The sequence below is a fragment of the Syngnathus floridae genome, chromosome 11 (assembly GCF_059516105.1).
Source record: "Syngnathus floridae isolate MCC-2025c chromosome 11, RoL_Sflo_1.0, whole genome shotgun sequence".
Taxonomy (NCBI): Eukaryota; Metazoa; Chordata; class Actinopteri; order Syngnathiformes; family Syngnathidae; genus Syngnathus; species Syngnathus floridae.
Genome location: NC_142423.1, coordinates 15100995 through 15125434, shown reverse-complemented (window position 1 = coordinate 15125434; position 24440 = coordinate 15100995). Strand labels below are relative to the sequence as shown.

General features: G+C 43.3%; 1 protein-coding gene and 1 pseudogene across 4 annotated transcripts in view; both read left to right on the top strand.

The window, feature by feature from the left end:
* LOC148391391 (acid-sensing ion channel 1) overlaps positions 1-24440 on the top strand; it is a 77484-nt gene that overhangs the window by 43235 nt on the left and 9809 nt on the right. For 2 of the 4 annotated variants that reach the window (XM_088390711.1, XM_088390712.1), the window contains exons 3-4: positions 21429-21579; positions 22879-23006. In XM_088390711.1, the coding sequence (XP_088246837.1) occupies positions 21429-21579; positions 22879-23006 (279 nt within the window). Of the gene's footprint in view, positions 1-15687; positions 16404-21428; positions 21580-22878; positions 23007-24440 lie in introns of those variants that run through there. The other 2 variants (XM_088390709.1, XM_088390710.1) reach the window with 2 other exon arrangements.
* On the top strand, positions 4970-6006 carry LOC148391392 (acid-sensing ion channel 1B pseudogene; annotated as a pseudogene).

The window sequence follows — 24440 nt, the reverse complement described above, 5'->3', positions numbered from 1 at the left end:
CTCTCGGAACGTTGTGGGAGAAGTCGTCTCGCGACAAAACAGCATGAAAGACACTTGTCTTTTTTTTGTTTGATCCAAACAAGCTTTCCCATGAAGGTTGAATGATCAGGAAGTTGCACATGGCCTGATTGCAATTGCGTACCTTTCACGCCAACTCCCCAACAGGATTTCAACAAATTATGAGCACCGGAAATTGGCTACATCAAAGCAAAATGGCTGACTTTCCCTTCAATTTTGTGCCTGGTTCCTAGTCAAACAAAAAATGTGTCGAGTCTTTTTCTTTTTTTCTTTAAGGGGACACCAGAATGTAAAATGTAAAATTCTCCATCGTTTTCATCCGTGCCTTGTAGTGACGGCATCAACCAGATTTGTTAGGGACACGTCAGACAGAGGTGTCGCGTAAATTTCCAGAGCGACTACTTGCTGAGACCGCACGGCTGCCTTTAAATCACCAACAGAGCACTTATGCTTTTGTGACGACAAGAGAAAAGTTGTCTCAATTCCGCGAGCCTGCTCTTATTTTAGAGTGGTGCAAAATTCATGACTTGGACCCATCATAAAAAATGATTCACCCACAGCCCAGACTTTGCAGCTGAATTCATAATATCACTGTGAAAAAATGGTCATATGGAGAGCGTGGCTGGAAAAAATAAAGATGTCACGGAATGATTCGTCTGTAGTTTACCGAGAAACAAATTCAAAGCAGCACATTTTGTCTTCCTTGTGTAGGGATTGTATCATTTGAGCTCCATTGCCTCTTCAGCAATATTTGAAAGTTTCTGAATGTTTACATATGTCGTCCATGCTGATCAAATGACAATTTTAACCTGGCAAATAAGTGACTCGTTAAAAAAAGGTCAAGAGCAGAGAAGAGAGGCGACCGGTCTTTCCTGGATCGGCCCCAGCGATAATCACATTGACAAATGAACTGCTGCTGGCCCTCACGAGCAATCAGAACACCCGTCAGCGAGGCGTGAGCGGAGATCCGCTCACATTAGAGACCTTAGACATCAGGGCCTCTCGTCGCTGCATCTTCGTCGACCGTCCTCGCTTGGCGTTAACCTCCAGTGACATTAACGCCGCTGCTGTCATTATCGTCTCTGTCGCTGGTCGCTGATCTTGTTGGAAGTGAAAGCATCGCCCCCAGCTGCGCATCATCAGCAGATGAGCGCGCCGACACTTTACCAGCCTGTCGGGAATCGGCGAAAAGCGCTCGGCCTTTAAAAACCTTTCCTGCCGTGTTTTTGGAGCAGCTTTTTAGGTGCTCACAGCCCTCAACGTTAGGACAATCCATTTATTGACTAACGTTGACCTGGACTGAAGTAAAGACAAAAAAATGTATACCCCAAATATTTTTGATTTATTATTTCCTTGCCCCCAAAAACTAAAATAATCAAGCGTCACTCATGTACGTAGACATGTGTTCATTCAGTGTTGATCAATAGTCTTGGTCTCGTGCCAAAATGCGAGCAGCGTGATGAAAGAAGAATACATGCCAATTGTAATTGCATGAAGAAATGCATTGTTAAAATGTGATTTTTCTGTTGAGCGTTCTCTGACCTCTTTTTTGCGTCCCAACTTAAAGAAAAAGCCACCAGCACTGATGAAGCTGTTGTTCAACAAAGTGATGACAAGAGCAGTTTAAGGGACTTAAACCGTTTTCTCGGCAGCCACTTTATTTCTACGCCGGGCGTAATGAGAATTAAATCTCTGTGCGCTCACTAGATTCATTGTGTTTACAGGCTCTCTGACTCTTTCTAGTTAACACTGAAGAAGCCATTTCTTAGGTAGAGATCTGGCACTGATTTTTGCCGCATGTGGGATGGATTTTGATTGTGATGTATTCCAAATAATTAGCACAGCCAACAAGCAGAAGAGGGTTTGAAATTGAGCAATAATAACAGCAGATGACTTTTGGGCATTGGGCTAAGCACCAATTACTAAAAGGGGCAGGGGAGTGCTTTGTCCCCTGAATTTCCCGCGACGCTCTCAATTTTAAAAGCGACCGATGACCTCAAAAACGAAGTCTTGTTCATTTTTAAGTCGGTTGTTTTGTTTGCACCGTTTTCGAGACCACAAAAAAATGTTTGACTCGTCGGCAGAACGTTGGGTAGACCAAGCAAACGAAACTGAAGTCAGCCATTTTGATTTGAAGTAGACATATTTGGAATGATGCATACTGGATGGGCGACATGAACTTGCCAAGCTTTTTGCAGTCTGCTTTACCATTTGTGTACTCATTCTTCAATTTGGCTTTCATGCTGTTAATGTGTGTGTTTCTTGCCAAGCTCCTCGAAGATGAAGAGCATTGGCCAGCATCTGCTCCTTTTTCTCAAGTGCTTGTTCTCCCAATCCGACTGTAAGTGGTGTTCTCTCTCTCTCTCCCTCTCCTCCGGCCGACTGTGCGCGATCCCAGCTTGGAGGCTAATTCCCTGCTTTTTCCGCCCGTGACATGTTCCCCTACAATCGGCTTTATCTTGAAGCTTCGGACTGCCACCTCCGCACTTATTGTTTTGGGGTTTTTTTTTTCTTTTTTTGGCTGGCTGTGCCATTTGAAGGAAGGCGAGGGTTGCATCTGACTTGTTTTCCTTCCTCCACTGCATCTGTGTGCTTGTTTACTCCTGTCATACTCATACAGCGCCCAAGCTGTAATAATCTCCGAGCATGAGCTATCGATCGCCTCGGAGCGAGCAATACGGCGTCTGCGTGCTGTTTGCCGATCTTTATTATCTCTCGGCCGGAGCGGCGCGCATGTGCCTGTGACTCGGATGCGCGGTAATGAGTCGCTCGCATCCTCTGTCTCTCTTGCACTGGCAGCTGGGATGTAACCATGGCAACGGCAGGTTGATCCTGGCTGCAAGCAAAGGGACTTGAAAGCAAAGTGTTGAAGCTCTCCCTTCATCTGCGCTCCACTGTGTCTGACCATGGCCAAATGAGTGAGTGGCCTTGCAGAAATCTCAGCTCAGGGTTGGGAGGGGGTGAAGATGCGCCGGGGGGGGCCTGTTCAACGCCTTGTGATTTTTAAATGGCAACACTGCCATCTTTCGACTTTTCGAAATGATACACCAAGACATAAATTGTTGGATTGAAATCAGGATTTCAATCAATCCCAATAAAAAAAAAAATCTAAATTCTTTAATCATTAATTACCAGACATTCAAAATAGATTTCCCTACATGACCTGCAATTTTTGAACTTTTTGACAGAATTTTCAGGACCTGCAATAAAAGAAATAATAGAATCTTCTTTCTTTAAAAAAAAGTTAGTTTCTGAATGTTCTGTTCTTTAGTAATCAGTGACAGAACCTGGGTTGAGTTTCATTATTTTGTTTGTGCTTTTGTGCGCCTCAAACTACAGTAGAAAAGAAGAAAACAAATTTTTTCTCATGACAAAGCTGTCTGCAGAACAAATGCATCATGAGTAAAGTCCACAATGAACAATAATACTAACTGTGTCTCAGTTTAGCAACACAACCAAACCAATATGTCAAATATGACGATATCAATATATGTCATGTTGAAATGAACTTGCTAAGTGCTGTTGACATCATTTCAAGTCTTTTTGCACATCAAGATGTCGTCACGTCAGATTTTGACCCTTGCAATTCTGCATTACTGCTGCCTTCTAGTGGAAAGAAATAGGCAGGCCTTTTGACCATGATTATAAAACACAGGATGTGGTTGGTAGCTTGTCATGAAAAAAGTTTTAGCTTACGGTCTGGTAGATCTTTCAGGTGGGGTTAAGAAATTCAGGCTTTAAGTAAGGGAATGATTAGGATTCAAGTGAAGGCTTAGGGCAATTGGCCAGTGCTAGGCAAATGCTAACTTAAAATGTGCGACTAGTATTAGTCACTTAATATTATGAAAAAGGTCATTCAAGTAACTCAATGACGTATTTTAAATAGGATGACTTAAATGTTGTTCAGAGGCTGAGATCAAGCGGAGTCAAATTCCCTGTTTGGCATGCACAAACTTGATTCTGATTCTGCATTTCAAAGCCCAGCTGACAAAGTAGAAAAGCAAAGCCCAATATTTACTGGACTTCCCTAGTTCACTAATGTCTTTTTGTTTGCTTGTTAATCTTCCATTTTTTCTCGAATGCCACAATTTACTGTAACTGCGGCTTCTTATCCCTCCATCGGATCAACTTGGAGTAAAGTGCTTTTCGCACAAGTTCCGAGCGAGATGAGCCGTGCTTGTAAAGTTGAATCTCATGGCACCATCATGTTTCTGAAAGTAATCCGCTGTCGCTCTAATGGAGGCGGCGCAGATCAATACAGATGGATTTTGCGTTTGCTTTTCTTATCACCAGCTGCATGTGAGTCCATCTTGGATTAAGCTCCATTTGAGGTGTTTCTTTCTCTTCCCCCCTGGGCCACTGCTTGGATTTGATTTCACTTGATGTGATTGAAACGGGGCTGTGTGCGGGCCATTGTGTTGCTAAAATGAGTCATTAGAGCGCTCATAATGAGCAAATGGAGGCCTTGATTTCATTCCTTCAATTTGTCTCCTCATGAGGGAGAAACAGAGGTTGCTTACAAATCTGACGCTTCCTTCTTGTGGACGCTCGCGTCTCTTTCCTGGAGGGGCGATAGATAATGCCGTCATCATCCCAACCTTGAAATCAATTGCTTCGCGAAAGGGCTTGGCGTTCTTTTCCTTTACCTGTAGCCTACCAGCAGAAAAAAAAAGGATGCCTTAAATTAATTGAGCCTATTGAAATTCATTTAAATGTCAATTTATTTTAATAAAGAAAAAAAATAATATGACTATAAAAAAGATAAAAATACAGCATTTTAGAGAAATTAAAAGAGAATGTCAAAAAAATAGTGTTATAGTATTTTGCTTGGATGTGACCGCTTGAAGTAACATCTGGAGCTGGAGTTTTCTCGCCACCTTAGCTTGACGCTTGCTTTTTTGTTACTGTACACCGGCTGGCTGCCTTTCTCGAGCAGCTTTTTTTTTTTTTTTTTCCAGTAATCGGTGAAACTCTGCCCTCCATGGTGACCTGCCCCCATACCCTGTGGGAGTATTGGGTGTCCTCATAGCGATTCTTCCCTCCTCCCTCTCCTTCGTCTTCATCTCTTTCCAACTTGTTTCAAGGGATGGAGGGACCCAAGGGCAAAGCATCTCCGTCTCAGTTTGCACTTGAAATGAGGGGTGGCTGATGATGCGCTGATGCTCACTTTGACCAGCTTGCGGTTGTAGAACTGCTGGCTGCTTGGGATCGAGAAGATTTGAGCCGTTTCGGCTTCATAGTTTGACATTCTAAGACATTGTCAATTCTCCAATTCACAATGCCGATGAGGATCATGTGCACCATCTCCTTCTCCGGCGATGACGAAGACAAAGGTTTCAGCAGAGAAGGATTTGACGATCATTACAAAAGGGTGAAGAGGGACTACGGAGACTCTCGGGAGTACCTGGACGGCTGTAGCGGGCTGGACGACAGCGGAGAAGAGGAGGACGGCTCGGGCGAGGTGGACGACCTGGCCACGTTCTTCGGCGGCTGCTCGCTCCACGGAGCCAACCACGTGTTTGTGGAGAACAAGACGTTTGGTGTCCGGCAGAGTTTGTGGGCAGCCGTCTTCACTTTGGCGCTGTCCGCCTTCTTGTTCCAGGTGGCCGATCGGATCATCTACTACCTCCAGTACGACCACATCACCATGCTGGATGAGAAGGTGGCCCAAAACATGACCTTCCCGGCAGTCACTTTGTGCAATTACAACTTTGTGCGCAAGTCACAGATGAGCTACAGCGACTTGATCTTCATGGCCCCTCTGCTGGGCTTTGACGAAAGCATGGCGCCGGGGTTCCCGATGGCCCCGGAGCCCGAGCGCCCGCCGGGCTCTCGCTTCAGCATTGACGAATTCTATAACCGCACCCGGCACCGCATTGAAGACATTCTGCTGGAATGCAACTTTCGGGGCTTCGAATGCGGCCCGGAGTACTTTCGAGAGGTAGGTCGCGCTCTCAGACACTTGGGCGTCAAGTCACCTTAAAATAATAATAATAGTAACAATAATAATAATAATGATAATAATAATAATGCTTGTTTCATTGGCAATTGTCTTCTAGATTTTCTTTTACTTCATTTCATTTTATTTTGCCAGAAACTATTGTGAATTCCCTGGATGGCGGCAGGTGATTCAGTCCCTAAGCAGTAGGAAAGATACATCCGCATTATCCTTCATTCTTCTGGACAGCAAATCAATGGAATGTATTTATTTTGGGTTACACGGCCATTGGCGGTGTCAGTGGAGAGCGCATTGAATTCCTGCTTGTGACTGTTTATTCGCTGGGCCTAAAAGCCACTAATGGCCCCATCCGACTCTCTTGTGTGGATTCAGGCAAATGGAGCAGGGATGATTGATGCCTTTTTTCCCCCTTACACCTCTTTGTTTGTCTTTTGGGCTCACTCATTTACTATTAGCTACAAGTGAGCATTAAGAGATCTAATGCAAGACAGTGAAGATTGATTGAACTATGGGAGCAGTACAGAGCCACGTGACTCTTTGTTGTAAGCAGCCACATTGGGAGAGTCAGCACTTTAATGACTAACAATGGAGCACAGCCACAAAACTAGCATCAACTACGACTAGCATCAAATTAGTTTGTAGCGCGACCGTCGTCAACGACATCAAAGTCTTGTAGTCTGAGAAGGACATAAGCCAAGATTCATCGATTTTTATTATTTTCTTCTACTATGTTCTTTCAGCAGTCTGGATGCTCTGTGGCATCATGCTGCCTCTTGGTGGTCAATCTTGGGGTTGTGAGTGTCACGACCCCTCCCGGTCAGTCCATTATGTGGAGGTTGTCTGTTTGCTCGCCCCTCCCCTCCCTTCCCTTCCCTTCCCATCCCCTCCTGTGTCTACTCTCAATCTATGTACTAATGACAGTCACCTGCCTCTCTCTCGTTACCTGTCGCCTATTTAAGTCCTGTCTGCGTGTCACCCCCTTTTCGGATTCTTTCTTGTCATGTTCTGCTGTCGCTAGTTTCTTGTGTCTTCTTGTCCCACGTCTCGGTTAGTTGGGTTTTTGTTTGCCAGTGCCGTTGATATTTGTTAGGCCATTAAGTTAGGTTAGTTTGCCGGTTCTGTTGGCTTGTTCCCTTTATCCTCCCAGCGAGAAACATAGCCTTGTTGAAATTTGGAAGAAAAGTTCAGCATAAATCGTCTCTCTCAGGTTGCCTTAGTTTCGTGTCCTGGGGCAGAATATGAGCCTGTTCTCTATTGAGCCACTTCCTGCTCTGTCCTTATCCCGTCACATCGGAACTCTCCTTTCTCCCGTTGTCATCAAGATCAAATTTGTTTTCTTTGAACCATGGATGGAGGGAGGGAGGGAGGGAGGGAGGCAAGCTACTTTTCTATTAGACAGGGCCTTGCCAGTGCCATTGCATGCCAGTGTTTCAGACAGTGTTGTCCAGAGGCCATAGTACTTCAACTCGTACAAAGTGGCTCTCAATCTTCACTCAGCCTAATTTTCAACTGGCGGGTAAACAAAGTGCTGCAATTTGGAGGTGCTACTTGTGTAAATGAGAAGGCTGCTGCTATGTCACAATAACCCATTTTCAGAAACAGGCGTACGTGCGTATAAAAGATTTACATCACTTGCTTATTTCATCTCCTACTTGAAGGCATTCCAGCTATTTGGATACAAACAATTGTTTCTTTTCTGTCAAATGTGATTCCTGTTTTTTGGCTTCATGGAGGTTTTCTGAAGATTTGCAGTATTGCCTAAGGAGAACAACGGTCACTGATCTTGGGAGTTCCAATCTATTCTCTGTTTAAGACAATCTTGAGTGAGTGCATCAAGAAAAGGGGAGTGAGCCATTGAATGTGAACAGCTTGTATTTTTTTTCTTTATTAATAAACAAATCAATGAAGACTAACAGGATTATGCGTGCTGCCGTCACACTTCCGTTGGGTGTTAAAGTCAATTTGTTTCTGTCACGTTCTTTTTACTCACAAATGCAAATCCGCCTAATGAAAGTGTCGACGCCCTGGAGGAAGGGGAATTCAATCCGGCGTTTCTTGTTTCCCACGACATCTTTTTTCATCCGCTCACATAGCGTCGTCGCTTTTCCGACGTCTGCCTTTCGTGTGATGGATGTGCCTCCCATCCGTTAGGCGACAACAAGAAAAACACATCTGGGATGGCCGTGTTCTGTCTTGCTGATGGAAGAGCGCTAAACGAGGAGAAAACTAAGCTACTCGGGGTGCAATGGAGAATGCTTTCAGATTTTTTTTCTGTGTGATGCAGAGAGACAAACGTATAGTATTTGATAAGGAAGTGTAATGGTGGCACGTTCTAGCCATACGACTGCTATTTTTTAGACCAGGGGTCAGCAAATTTTGAGAGCCACTTTTTGGACACTAATTCATGTGAAGAGCTATTTGTTTGATACGTCTTGAAAGAAATCACAAATGACTTTTAATGGGTTGAATTTAGGGTTATGTCCCCTCGCCGCTGAGCTATTTATAAAACAAGGCCGAGGAGGCGACCTCGTGGCCGCAGGCGCTACGTCGGTGACGTGCGCCTTAAACAAATTCAATGCAGATCGGCCTCTGGCTGGCGGGCTTTATGGCTAGCTTGCAGCGTGCTTCAGGCATGATATCAAACTCATTGGAAATGGCACCACGTCCATTTGAATATCCATACAGCATGGGAGAAAAAAATCCATGGTACAAATACAACTTCCATGATACTGCATAAATTGCAAAGACACCCGGCAATCCTTTTTAGTTGTGACAAAAAAGGGTATGTCTTCTTTAAACGCAATATTTACCATTATATCGTATTGGATTGAATTAGGTTGTGTGTCTTACCTTCAGCTTAACATTGTATTACACGAGCAAGGTGTGGAAAAAAACGTGTACTAATTAAGAGCCTGTCTTCCCCTCTAAGTCCTGAAGTAAACATGGTGAATGGATTTGAGGTTATGCTAATAAGCTTGATTAAATGTCAGGTGGCGATCAATACGTGCTCGCCCAGCGCTGAAAAAGTGTTGGCAACGAGCATGAAATATTCATGTGTCTGTGTGAGATAACTAGCCGCTGTCACATAAGTGTACAGCTGTTTGAAAATGTCATTTGTGCACACGTTTCTAGCCATCAGCTTTCAAGTGGAAGATGAATCATTATTCAATCAATTCAATCAAAGGAGAACAGCGATGTTCAATCAACCTGTAAAATGTGTTTTTTTTAACAAGTTGAATTGTTTTATTTATGACAAGTCAAATACCACAATATTTAATGGAATAAATCACTGATTCTATTTGAATCAAGCCCTTGGGTTACTGCTAAATCTATGTAACCCAATGTGGACCATACTTTGCCCACACCGGCTGCTAAACACACGATTAAAAAGTCAATTTTCTATCATACTGTATGTCACTTTTAAAATTGTTTTATTCACTTTGCCTGGCACAAAAGCACAGCTTCAGGTTTGAAGTAAAATGTCTACTTGTTCAAGCTGGACTACAGATATTGCATTTGCTTTTTTTTCTTTTCATATATACCTGTAGGTTTAAGCTTTCTTTGTGTTGGAAGGCATTCAAAGGGCACATTTGCTTGGCTTTCTTTCCATGGCTACAGAAGTCAAGTTGCACATCGTTAGCCCAATAGTATAATTGTTATTTTGTTAGAGTGCCTTAAGCTTTTTTTTTTTAATCCAGTACAGTACAATAGTAAATTACAATTTAGTTGAGATTAATTTTTAAATTCACCACGTTTGCACTTAATCTGGTTACTTCTTGTTTGTTCAGCAGGGGGCACTATTACTTCACATTACTCCGTCTATCTAGCCAAAGGACAGAAAATAGTTTTGAATTGAAGCCTTCCCGTTTTTCGGATTTTAGAAAAAGAACCACGTGAATGACTTTTCAAATTGGACCCCACGAGTTTCTTTTTGACATTTGAACTCAAGTCAATCTGGTGAACTGATATTATGAATATGATGTAAGGGAATTTTCTTCTATCCAAAAAGTCAAGCTTCATAAAGTGCACACAAAGCTTATTAAATCGGTATTAAGTCATTCATTTTTATTGCATTTTGTTATATTTTTGTTTTTGTTTATCCTCCTTGTTTTTCATTATTTTTTTCCGATTTTTTTGTATTCATTTTTAATTTATTTATTTTAGGGATTTTACATACCGGAGTAATTTATCAAATCAATGTGACTCGTTTACCTGGATACACACACACTTTTCTTATGCTTCTTTGATGTACATAAGCATCTCTCAGTTGAGATTTAAAGAAACATATTGCATGCTAATAAGTTTGTGTTGTTCAACCAGTCAAGTGATGCAAGTGAATGTAAATGTGTCCGAGCAGGTTTTCCCTGAGCTGCTGATAATCTTCAATCCCCTTTCCTTTGATGGAGCAGCAAAAACATCAAAAACAAGTGCTGCAAAGCTAAATAAGACTGATTCATGTCATTAGTCAGTAGGACAGACTGCACATTTGGAACAGCAATAATAGAGGTGACGGCTTCTCAGCTCGTTAGGGGGTGTTAAGCAGCCAAGCAAATTAACAAGTCGACTCCATCATAATCAAATGGAAAGAATCAAGTGACATGGTCTTCTTAGTGAATACAATGGAAGTCTGAAGGACACCTCTTGCAGGCAGGCAGGCAGGCAGGAGCAGCTTGCCAATTCCATCCTAGCAACAAGTGCATGTGCCAGCAGAGAAAATAATGACTGCGTTTTATAGCTTCTTCAAAATACAATTGAATTGACTACACATGATGTATACGGTCTCTGCAGCGTATAATCTTGACTGTTTTGATTTCAAAAAAGGAAGTGAGAGAGCATTGCAATTTTCCTAGACTATCGTCTACTTAAGTAGTGCATCAACATCACCTGTCCAAAGGTTGCAATAAAAAGACTGACTCCATCAGTAAACATCAAACGGAAAGAGGAGTGTTTATTTTGCAGAGAACCATCCATTCATTCTAGAAGCGTGAGCCCTGCAGGGACTGAGTAGTTGACGTCATTTATCACAAATCCCAGACGTTCCCTGGTCGACGCTGCCTGGATGAATTGTCGGCATCATCCAGAGTTTCCCTGCATCCGTCCTTGCGCGCGCGCACGCATGCATGGTTGTAAATGGAAAGACCTTTTCGACCTTTTCAGATGAATGAAAATTTTAAATTTACTTTATTTCAATATATTTAAAAAAATATATCTTTCTGCTTTCATCTGTTTCATTTTTAATCTATTCAATTTTCTTCTTCTTTTTCTGTGTGGTACCTTTTATTCTGTTTTATTGTATTTAGTATTTTGTTGATTATAATTTTACATTATTTATGTAAATATTCTTTTAATTCCATTTGAGTTTGGAGTTTATATTTTGAATCCAAAAATGCACGATGTGGGCACTGCATTTTTGCTCGCATAGGCAAGAGTGAGGCTTTTTGTCGGTGCAATCTCATTCTAAATTTGTGCGAGAATATTGGTAGGCTGGACTACGTGTATGTCTTCCACAGAGGTTAGCGAGTTTTTAAGAAAGCCTAAATGATGATGGTGTTCTCTCGTGGTAAGGTCAAATCCCCACATCATGATCATAAAGTGGACCTGAATTTCACACGGGCCGTGCCCCTGCTCATTTCCTTGCGGTTGTGCCGAGCTTGTGACAAAAGAACCTCATTCCCCTTTGACAGCGGCTGAGCTATTCAACTCAATCTGCTTATTAGAAAAAGCCCATGTTCTGTTGTAACCGCAACACTTTCATTTAGACGATCCAAGGACGAGAATTTGTCGAGAAGCCTTTATGTGAATCCCTGCGGCTCGTTGCACCTCGGCTCGACTCTTGCTCACCCTGGCATTGTTGTCGTGGTAAAGGAATGGCTTATGCACTTCTCGTCTGGACATGTATTTCTGTTTTTGTGCGAGGGGGGGGGGTGACACTTATGGCTGGCGACACATTATGGATGTAATTATCTCCTCAAATGGTTCCTGCCAAGCACCACCTGCTTCTCTGTGGGCAAACAGGCCAGGCATAGTTTCATTCTGTCTTGCGTGACTGTATGTTACATTCCAATAGAAAAGCGGATTTATTTATTGAGCCAAAGCGCCCATTTGTTTTGGATTTTGGGCCTACAAGTGATTGATATGAGCAAATATTTGGTGTAATGAGGACTTTACTAGACTAGGTCACATTCTTCCTTCTTTTCAAATTTCAGTTGTGTAGTAAATGAACACTGGCATCACAATAGATGCTGTATTCAAATCGTGTCATTGCTTCGTGAATAATGCTGATTTTGATCCATTGCCTGCTTTTCGGCTTTTGTGCAGTTTTGACAGGCTTTTGAAGCCGCTACCAGTGACTGTCACTTGGTTGCTTTCATGTGTCGTGTTTCAGCAGGCTTTTGCTATCTATGTCTTGTGCATTTTATCATCTATATATGTATGTCTATATAAAAAAAAAAGCTTATCTCAAATCCCCAGTCTGCGCTACCTCCCTGTCTTTTTTCTGTGCTTTAAATAGGGTCATGAATGTTTAATTACTGAGAGAACCGTCAGAATGTATTCAATATTAGATCAAGGAAATTTCTTGGGAGTGACTATCACCATTTCCAATAAAGTTACACCAAGCAGGCGATGAAAAGAAGGCAACGTGGTGCAACTGCGCTCCAGACCTGCTCTGACACTTTGATTCATTAACTGCATGCATAGTGTGTCCAATAGGTACCACCGTCACATTTTTAAAGTCTAAGTGTACTCTATGCAAACAAGTCTACTATTAAGCTAACAAGCAGGTAAATAACATAACGGACATTGAATTAATAATCAATTCCAATTAGATGAAGACATTTCCATTATCTGTCAAGCTACCATTTCCTACTGACATCCAAGTGTAATAAAACACTGGCTCGGGACTTAATTGTCCTCCAAAGGAACATTAAGGCTGACACAGTAATCATCTAAATCCTACGTGACCCCTGAAACATGAAATGAAATTGCTGGTGAGTGGCGAATCTCTGGTTACTCCAAGCGAAGGGCCAACTCATTAGACAGGGACCGCAAACATCGACCTGCACTCAACAAATGCAGAGAAAAGAAAGGACGTGTACGCCAGTAGGAAATTGTACAAATAATGGAAGTGGATGTACGACAGATTTGGATAGAGTGGAAATGTTCATTTATTTCGGTAATTAAATCATTTAATGGATTGACTGCAAAGGCTGAAATGTTTTATGGTGGACTTTTTATCTCATTTAGATCATTAACATTACAGGTGATAAAACATCTAAAAATAAATATTGCATGAGCAAGCATCCCAATGATTTCGAAATGACATGCTAGCAATTGGCTTCATTCAAAACATGTTCCTGTCTAGTCAATGTGAATAATGCGTATCGCTTTTAAACGTAACTATGGACATAAACATTCATTCCTTCAGATGCATCTACTACGTATATGTCAAAAGGTAGAACTGCTTCTGGACACCAAGCAGTCCAAGTCTACCACTGTGGACAATTGTTCTAACATGCATGTTGTTGAAATGTGGGAAGAAGTCAAAGTAGCTCAAGCATCAAATGGAAATGACATTCTCGGAGCATTTTTCTCCATGGCGAGTCTTTTCTTTTGCTGATGTTTCTGTCCAAATCTACGGCACCGTTGTCACTACGTGCCGCTGGCCAATCGAAGCGTTGATGCGTTGTTGACATCTGCCAGCAGATCCCTGAAGACAAGGCAAGGCGCGTTAACACAAAAGGAATATCCTAACGAGCACGACTGACCTTGTCTTCTTCTGTGAACTTTTGTGTGACGTTGGTATATTCAGGAGGGCCTAGTTATTCCGCCGCTTCTTTTCCAAACACTTTTCTTTGCAGCCCTTTTCCCCACGGCCACGCAACACTTCACAGCGGAGACTTGCAAGTCCACACCGAGTGGTTGGGGGAGTTCAAGAGTCGCTAGGCTGCCGCATGGCGCCCAGCTCCCGTTGGAACACATTTTAGACGATGAGCAACCACCCGAGCATGAAGCACCACTTAGTAAAAACTCCCTGAGGGCGCGATGGTTGCACAAACTCCTGCAAATTCCTTGCTGGGTCTGCTCGCAGCCTGCCTTTGCGCCCTTGTTGGCCGCCCTTGAAGCTTTGCCACATGCCTGCTACGTATTTTCCATTTTTATAGTCAACCCTTTCACCTGCCCTTGAACTCTGGTTGTCTGTCAGTGGACCATCAAGTTCCTTTCCTTGAACCCTTCGATCTCGCTTCCTGCTAATTTAGCGGCGTAGCAGGACGACAAAAAATGCGGCCAGCGGCAAGGAACAGTTTTATCTAACTACGACAAACTCGTCTGATGTGTCAGTTAAAAGAAGGTGGGAGAAAACATTGTTTTTGCAACACTTTTCTGACATGAGTTGCATTCAAAAGCGTATTTGTTGTCACTTTGTTTTCATGACTTTAAATTGGTTAAATAACAGCCGCAATAGGGATGGACTATTAGTATGGATGTGTCAAAACACATGAATTTGACGATATATCATTTCCTATGCGCCTGCGGCGAAAAAAGCCAAGCGTGGAGAGTCTCTGCCGCCGAGTAAAAGTCAATGATTGGCAGCCCCGAGCAGCCTTCCCATACTGTCTTTTAATCTCGCCTATTTCCTCTCAAATAGGGCAATCCATTTTCTCTTAGACAATTGCCGTGTTTGCGGTTCAATAAAAAAATAGTAATAATAGTAATAATAAAATACAGCACAGCACATCAAAACGTTTTCCAATAAAAACTCCAGAGTTCAAAGGTTTTCCCGTTGCAGCGTGTCAGAGAGCGGCCGATCCTAATTGCTTCATGATTGTTCAGTTCAGTCACGTTTGAGCGCGTTGCTCAGTGTGCGGCTGGCTGCCCTGAGTCGGTCCCCACACAACCCTTTGAAGGCTTTTCTTGACTTTCCTCAACAGGTGAAGAAAAGTTGTTTTGAAACCTATAGCTTGGTGCTGTCCAAAGTCACTTGCCATGAATCATGTCTTAGGGAACAAGGAGGCAAGCATGCCCCCGCCAATAAAAAATGCAATTACTCCTTTGTGCCTTAGCTTTGAGACAATTAAAACCTGTTGTCAATGACGCTGCATGCGTAAGCTTTTTTTTGTTTAAAGAAATGTCCTTTTTGTATTTTCTCAATAATGGTCCTATTTTGATTTAAGCATAGGCATCTTTGATCATTTCTCCAAAACTATGAAAATGTGAAAAAAAAAAAAACAACAGGCAACAGCTTGTCACTCACAAAGTAAGTCAAGACACCATTATATTGTACTTCCCTTGTTATCTAGTAAATCTTGTGGTATTTTAAAGTGATGCGATAAGAGCAGAAAACTGCAAGTAGGTGAATTTTTGGCAAACTCCAAAATAAAATACCAATAGGAGCTCAACTATGCAGCGATGTGCAGTTTTGTTTTCTCCGCGTGTTATTTATGTGTCTCGTCATGGAGTGGACTTGCAATCCATTTTTCTTCTTTTTCTTTTAAAAACTCCCATAGTGTAGGTGGCAAGCTGAAAATAAACGAACTCCTCTGCACAAGCTGCAGCTCTCCCTCTCTCTCTCTCTCTCTCTCTCTCTCTCTCTCTCTCTCTCTCTCTCTCTCTCTCTCTCTCTCTCTCTCTCTCTCTCTCTCTCTCTCGTGTTGCTCTACACAGTCAGTCTGTGCGCTTCAGCATCCATCTGTCCATCCGTCCATTCGAGTGCGCGCATTCGAGCGCTGGTTGCGCACGAGCACACTCGTCACATCAGCCCCAGCGTTTCGGGGACGCACGCACGCACCCAAAAGAAGAAAAGATGTGCCAATGCGATTCGTCCGCCTCCAAAGTGAAGAGTCCGGGCTCCCTAGCCGACGCGGGCAAGCTTTTCGTCAAGCACAGCACCCTGCACGGCCTGAGGCACGTCTTCGGTGGCGGCGGTGGCGGCGGCGGAGGCTCTTACCCGCGCCGGGTGGCCTGGCTGCTGGCGTTGGTGGCGGCCGTGGCTCTGCTGCTCGCCTGGTCGTCCAACCGCGTGCGCTACCTGCTCTCGTCGCCCGTGTACACCAAGGCGCACATGGTGTACGCCAAGCGGCTGGTCTTCCCCGCCGTCACCATCTGCAACCAGAACCTGCTCTTGCCCAGGCGCATGAAGAAGACGGACATCTTCAGCGCCGGAAGGTGGCTGGGGCTCCTGGGGAGGAATTGGCAGGTGTCCCCGGCAGCCAGGGAAGCTTTGGCGGCGCCTTGGTCGCAGCAGCGCACCGAGCCGCCTTGGTCGCCGCTCTCCCGCATCCTGGACTTCAACCACTTTCTGCCTCCCCCGCGGGAGTCGCAGCCGTCCATGAGGCAGCTGCTGGACCGGCTGGGCCACCAGTTGGAGGAAATGCTCTTGTACTGTCGCTACCAGGGAGAGATGTGCGGCCCGCGCAATTTTAGTACCGTGAGTGTGACCACAAAGTCCTTTCTTGAAAATAGATGGATTTCTTTCTTTCTTTCTTTTTCTTTCTTTCTTTTCATCCAACAGCAACCTGTTGCTGTCCATTGTTCGTGAGAAATAGCCTTTGATTCTTCCACCTCAGCCATTATTTAAACGTCACTATGAAATCCCAACTCTAGTTAAAATCTTGTGTGGAACCCCTAACCCTAGTTTTAAACCCTACTTTGACACCCTAACCCTAGTTTTAAAACTACTTTGAAACCCTAACCCTAGCCCAAGCACTAACCCTAACTCTAGCCCTAACCTTAACCCTAGCCCTAACCCGAACCCTAACGCTTGTCCTAACCCAAGCCCTAACCCTACTTTGAAACCCAACCTAAACAGAGGAGGGGGCCATGTTTTGGGGGGCTCCATTGATAATCGATGAAGCCTGCGTGGCCTCCGGGCGTGCGAGACAAGCTGTCTGAATAAAATAGTCAGTCGCACTTGAGAGACGAGCCATTTGAAGAGGACGTATGCTCCCCTTTTTCCGTCATGTAGTTTTCAGGATGTATTGAGTAGAGCGCCCAGACGGCGGGGAAGGGGGGCCTGTAAATGTGATTTGCTGGAAGCTGTTTCCTAGAACATGCCCATTGCACGGTGCCGCTGTCCCTGTTTTTGTGTTTAAGACCTAGGTAACTGAATTCTATTCATTCCCTAGTTGCTTTGCGGCTACTGCCTCTCTTTGATGGATGATTTCCCGTCTGTATTCAGCCATGCTAGTATATGAAGACGGAGAGACCCCATAGGGTACGTTGTTGTTTTTTAAGTACACCTTTGTAGGGGCTGAGCAACCAATCCGGTCACACGAGCATCACGGGTGTGGTCAAGTTGTGCAGGACGGAAATGAGTTGTTTTGTTTATTTCTTTACAAAGGTGACGTTCTTTACGAGTAGTCCCAGAAGAAATGTTGAGCTTACCGTCATCAAATTCTTCCTTACCAAAATATGCAACCTGAATCTTGTGATGTGTTTTTAATAAGGAAAATGGCATTAGATTTGTTTGCATAAATAGACGAGGGTGACGATTTGCTCTCAACAGGTCATCAAATCGAAAGGCTCAATTCATCAGATGACTTCAAATCTGGACATCGCGGTGCTTGATTGCTTTGTGTGCTCATTTGACAGACTAAGTATCTTTCCTGTGATACGTATTTCCGATTGCTACTCCACAAATAGTATCACATGCTTCAAAACAGTTTCATTTGGACTGACCTCCATTATCCATTTGTTTTCAATTGCACTTGTCCTTATTAAGATTGGAGGTCAACTCGAGCCTCTCCTGGCTGACTTCCGGCAAATTGATCACATTATCATTGCATATTTTAACATGATATGTATTTAGCTTTGATCACATTGGGAAAAACTGCTCAGCGTAAGTGGCATATCCATTGTTTTGCACAAGTGCTGTTTCATGATGCTTTTGTTAACACGGGTTCCCAGCTGAATCTCCATTTTCACATGCATGATAGTAACGCTTGTTAGCAAATACGGCAGGCACCAGATGCCGCACAAGAACTTTCCCAAGTAGGCCAAAGTCCTTGGGATGGGCGGCCAAAAGGGAACGCAGTTGTTTTTGAGAGCACGCACAGTGTACGAGCAGAGGCATGACTTTTAGGGTTGTTTTGAACTTTGCGCTCCACTCTGGTGAAGTCCCAGAAGAGAAATTGCAAGTTTAAAATAAGGTCCACCGTTAATCACTGATAGGCACTGCTTATCATCTTAAAAGTTTACGGTGTTTGCGTTTATTTATTTTTTTGCCCAACATTAGCATTCAACTGTGGTGGTGCTTTTCGAGGTCTTTTAACAACCTTATAAATAAAAGTGTAATATTCATTCTATTTAACGGCCCTGTTTTCCTCCCATGGCTCCTGTGGGAAATTCCAAAAGTGTGATTCATTGCTGAGCTGCTCGTCAATAACTTCATGTTTATTATCTTTTTTTTTTTTTTAACAATGAAATTAGGAAATGTAGTCGTAAATTTATTCTGATAATCATCTTGTAAAACAGTTGTCGGATCTTTATGGTTTGGAGGAATGGAAAGGGGAATAGACATGATGAGTACAAAACAAATTGGAGTGCCACATTCTGGGATCTCGGTGTTATTCGGGAGCTTGGTCATGAAGTGCTTTTCTCCACCAGTGGTAATACAAGTTTACATGTTTTATGGATTCTCTTTTTTTGGAGCTTGGAGTAGCCACCCCACTTGAAATTTAACAGTGGAAGAGGATCTCTCTCTTTGCATGAGAGAGGACAACGCCCTGAAAATGGGCATACGTCTAATCCGTATCAAATGTTTTCAAATTGAAAATAAAACATGAAATGCCTTGATCTGATTTATTGGCGCAACTGGGTGCATTACACCGGATGAACTGACACCCACAGCTAGGCACCGTCATATGTTCTCTCGGGGTGTTTTTCTTTTATGTAACAGTTTTTGTTTTTTGTTTTTTTCCTAAGTGCTAAGACACAGGGATCGTGGTTCCTTGGCAACTTTATGTCTCCGAGTGGCGCTCACAGAGAGACCGATCGATTGCCCAGGGCGCACGCTCTCAACACTCTCAGGCTGTCACTCTGTCAATTATTTAGCCAAGATGATACGTTTTATCTATCTGTTTATTTTATTTATTCATTCGTTCGTGTAGGTAGGTACTTTATTGATCCCCTCATTTATTTGTTTATTGAGCTCTCTATTTACTTATTTATTTTGCAAGGATGCAAATGGGTCGATGTTTTTTTTTTGCACTGTGGGGCTCCATCTGATAGATGAAGGGCGAACGTGCAATGTGACTGCAATATGGGATTCTTAGGGATTACAAATATTTGCTCTACTTTTCTGCTAAGTAGACACGAGCGCCAACTCGATTCTTAATTTTCTTTGGATATCACCTTTTTGGTTTGAGGCATATCACACACTCCTTTGGTTTGATTTTTTTTTTTTTTTTTTTTTCGAAAAAACAACTACTCTGCTTTGACTCAATAGGCAGACGTGTTGCGAAGAAACCTCGACAAAGTCCCAAGGTCAGCGCGGGTTCCCACTACTTGTGCTGCTACACTTGACTCAATGCAGACGGTAACCACAGCAACTCGGGCTTACCCTGAAGTTATCGACGTGTGCCGACCGGGATACGGATAATGCTTTCTTTCTTAACCACAGTGGGTTAAATGTATCTGTTATGGCAGCAAAGATGATGCTGTGCGCTAAATTCTCTCAAGGGGATAAATAAGACCAAATGAAACTTTCATTAATTGCACAGAAAAGGTTTTCTTGCATGTTTAAGATGATTCCAGAAATGAAAAAAAGGTCTTTCCTTCCTTAGTATTTGGATGGTCAACAAACGTGTATGACCGCCCTTGCCGCCAAAAGTTCCTTCTAATTTAAAAGCACGCATGTCCGTCGTGTGAAAAGACTTTTGCAATTATTGCCAAAGATTGTTGGAAAATGAGGGATCTCGGGCACTGCTGCATGTGTTGGAGCCAATGTTGATGATGGGTGGGTGGGTGGATGGATGGATGGATGGATGGATGGATGGATGGATGGATGGATGGATGGATGGATGGATGGATGGATGGATGGATGGATGGATGGATGGATGGATGGATGGATGGATGGATGGATGGATGGATGGATGGATGGATGGATGGATGGATGGATGGATGGATGGATTGGCACAACACTCACTAGCTAAGCCCATTTGAGGTTTTTTGGGGTAGCAATTGCATGTTGAAAGCACTTTCAAAATGAATCTATTTAAAAGCCACACCAGAAGCTTTTTTTTTTTTTTTTTTATAAACCCAATGCTGCCTTTTATCTTTTATTTTAGTAAAGCATTTCGGGGGATTCTATATTGTTTACTCTATTGCACGCATTTTCCAGCATTTCTAATCTTGTCAATAATCATTTTATGATCAAATTGAATTGTAGCCCCTGACTCATAATTGAACGGTGAAGGGCCCCAAGATGTCTCTTTCTGTCTTTTTGACAAAAGCAGCAGCAGCAGCAGCAGCAGCAGCAGCAGCATTATTGTCCTTGATAATTGTTTGCTTGTTAAACAAATGAGCCGTTTGTTCGGGATGGCAGCCGCTTTTCATTGCGCTCATCCCGTTGTAAAACATAATTAGCAGCTGAGGTGCTAGCAGATATCCTGGCGCGATATCGCAAAGGGCGGGCGATGATGAAGCACGATATGATGAAGGTGAGGGGAGCCTTTTGAAGGATGTTCAAATCAATTTTGTGTCCCCCCAAAGAGTCAGCGTGGTGCAGACACTCCGAATCCACTTGAAAGGTTATGTATGACTCGTATATTTTCTTTCTGAATTCTGTCTCAAGCGCTCTCGAGTGTCCTTAGAGGGTAATCTATGAAAGCGTTTTTTAAATGTGCCGTTTTTGACATTGGAGCAGTTTGTGATTAAGCAGCGTTACTTTGAGGTTTGTACAGATGCAGGAAGGATGGGCAGCGTCCATTTTTACCACGAATCCTAAATGATCATCAAACAGCAATCTGTCTGAAATACGTTTTCAACCATTTGACAGGAGTTCCACCTCTTGAATTTGCCTGAATGGTTGCTTCAAAGCAAAATGGATACCTTCCTGTTGGATTTCAGACCAGGGTATTTGATGTATTCGGTCTTGTCCATCCAATTGAGTTTGAAATAGCAATACCGGGGGACATTTTGGTCTGCTTCTCCAGGGCGCACCACTGAATGAGAGACTTTGATTTGTTTTTACTCCATGTGAATGTCAACATGAAGGTTAACCGACGAGTTTGTGAGAGTGGATGCCGTTATAAGAGGCTGGATGCAGGCCATGGCTTTTCATTTCCTAATGTCCGATACATTCAATTATAGATCCATTAGTTGACTGGCAGGCATGGTTCGGTCAAAAGATCACAGCCGAGCTTTTCACGGTGGCCACTAGAACATATATGTAGCCTTTGTTGCTTTATACGGATTCACAATGTATACATCCAGTTTATTTTGTCTTTGTCAGATCTTCACACGCTACGGAAAGTGCTACACCTTCAACTCGGGCCAGGATGGTCGGCCTTTGCTGTTGACCATGAAGGGCGGCATGGGCAACGGTCTGGAGCTGATGCTCGACATCCAACAGGACGAATACTTGCCCGTGTGGGGAGAGACGGGTAAGAGTACGCCTCCGAAAAATCACATCACTGCAGGAGGTCTGATCAAATGGGTCACACCCTCCAATGGCTGATTCAAAATGATTCCAGTGTCATAATTACAGCCATTTTTCCCTTTAAAAAATATTCTGAGCATTGTAGTGCAATGCTGTTCAGATAATGACAGTTTACACGGTGTCACGTTTTAGAGCAATTAGGCTAAGGAAGCATCGTTCAAAAGGCAGATCTCGATGGAGAGTCGCACGGTGCAATGCAAGTGGTAACCTTGACTCAACAACCATTTGACGTTCATGTTTTTCCAAATAGCATATCATATTTGAAGTGAAGTTGCATTTTGAGACTGCAGCTGTGGCCGATTAATCGAGGACCAAACGGAATAGCTGATGTCTTTCTTCCGTCTGGTCTTGTTAGTTAGCGATAGTGTTAATTGCACTTGCTCCCTAAAATCAGAAAATGTTTGCACAAGCTGTTTTCATTCAATGTGTTGACTAAATGGAGACAAATGGATCACTGGATTGCATTGCACTACAACTTGATCAGTTGTTGCGCGCTATTCATCAGACAATCAATAGAGGAGACAGCCTCATCCATGGATAGTCCAGCTCTCATGAATTGCCTGGCTTGGTCATTCGCTTACTTTGCCAGATATGCTCCGAGTGTTGACCGTTCGGAAACTCAGAATGTTGCTGTGTATATTTATATACCTATATATATATATTGTACATAATGATATCAGCCCAAGTGGCCGAGCACTATTATTGAAAGTAGCCTGACACTTCTTTCAAAGGCAATAAGGAACATCAAGTGATGCTGAAAATGCAGCAGGAAGCAGACATCCTACACATGAATGAATCTCAGCTGCTCGTAGCAGTCAACAAATAAATAAAGATCCACAGTGCAGTGCTTCTTGCTATAAATGTCTCCATAAAAAAATGCTCAAACAAGTGATATACGTATATGCATTGTCCCAATGAGGCTGTCAAATGGAAGTGGAGTAAAGGGAGCCAAGCAATGCCGCAAATAGTCATTGAAACTGCTCCCTAAAAAGGTTCATAAGTGCATGTATTAATAGATTAAAATGTGAATATACCACAAGTCACTATCCCAAAACGCTCTCAAGGCAGGGTAAAGTGAGCCCAACATTGGCACTTATGTGCTAGAACCGTATAAGAACGTTACCGTATGTGCGCACTTAAAAGCCTTTCATTTTCAGAAAAATCGAGGGTGCGCTTTTGAATAAGATCTACCTTTTGTGTGGAGCGAGTTCCAAAATGTGTCAATGCTGTTGCGTTTGAACAGACGAGACCTCGTTCGAAGCAGGCATCAAGGTTCAGATCCACACGCAGGACGAGCCGCCGTTCATCGATCAGCTGGGATTTGGGGTGGCGCCAGGCTTCCAGACCTTTGTTTCCTGTCAGGAACAACGGGTAAGTCTTGCCTGAGATGAGAAATAGGATCATGTCTGCTTGGTTTAGCAGTTTTATCTTTTTATTTATGAGCTACTTATTTCACCAGCTGTTGTTGGGTAGTCAATCAATTGGTTGGTGTGTCTATTTGATACTTTGTTAGTTTCATAGCCAGATTTGGGGTTTTGCTTTGTTTGTTTGAGAGACACTTGGTGAAACTATTCTCAAGTTGTCACTTTGTCTTGTTTGTGAGCTTGTTTGCGTCCGCTTGCATTTGGGGCAAAGTGAGGCGGTGACCCCGCAGCCGTTCCGCAGGATTTTCAATCAAATGAGTCATTCGACCTTTTGGCAGAGATGGACCTATTTTATCAGCCACATCAAGCAGTTTATTGTCCCAGCCATTACAGCGGTGATCAATTTCAGGATTCTTTTTGGGACGCAACTCATCAGACAGACGGCGAGCCTGGCGGGGGTCCCAGAATCCATCGCAGCGCCTTGCACGCCCTCAACCTCCCTTGCCACACAACCATCTGTTTGAGTCGTTCAGCTCGTTCCCCAAATCGCATAAGACGTTTTGCATTTAACATGCGCTCATACTCTCCGTGGCTTTAATTACAAGCCAAAGGCATTTCAAGCATATTTAGAGCTGCACAAGGTGGTATTTTACACTTATTAAATCTAATTCAATACAATTGCTGGCTGTCAGGCAGTGAGGGAGCATTTCAAACTGAACAAATGAGAAAAAGCAAAGAACCATTGTTTCTGATATACTTTTCATCAGTGTGGCAACTGTGTCTGTCTCGCTGTGCAAATCGTGCACGAAAGTGAACATGTGGGAACAAAAGATGAAAAAATTGAAATAAAAAGCAAGCTAGCCACTGTACATCAATACCTTGAAGCAGCAGTTTGTAATTGCACCCCCCTCCCTCCACAAAATTCATGGTATCATGGTACAAGAAGTAGAATAGCATAGATGGTGTTGCCACAGCAACCCTGTATCATCCTGCCTTCCACAAAACTCTGGCGTACGAGTGCAAAATGTCAATCAAAGTGATCGGCACCTTCCGAACTGAACTGGAGCCGGCAACCCAACCGGCTGCCCGAGCCGGAACACGTGGCAATCCAGAGGCGCTGCGGAGGTGTGTCCACCAGGAAAGTCTTTTATGAAATCTGGGTGGATTCCGCCACCACCCACATTTGAACTGAATCAACCCCAGAGATATGAGAGCCCACCTTCGAGTCTCCAGACTCAAAAGACTGTGGAATCGAGGTCTTCAAAGTATTCTCCCCATTGAATCACAATTTCCAGAGCATCTCCATGATATGCAGTGTGAGTGGTGCTCTGTTGTTAGATTCCATTTTCCTCCAAGTTGTCATTCTCCATAGCCTTATCAGACTCCTCCCACGACCAACTATTTGTAGAGAAGACATTAAAAAGTCACTTTGGCAGAAAGT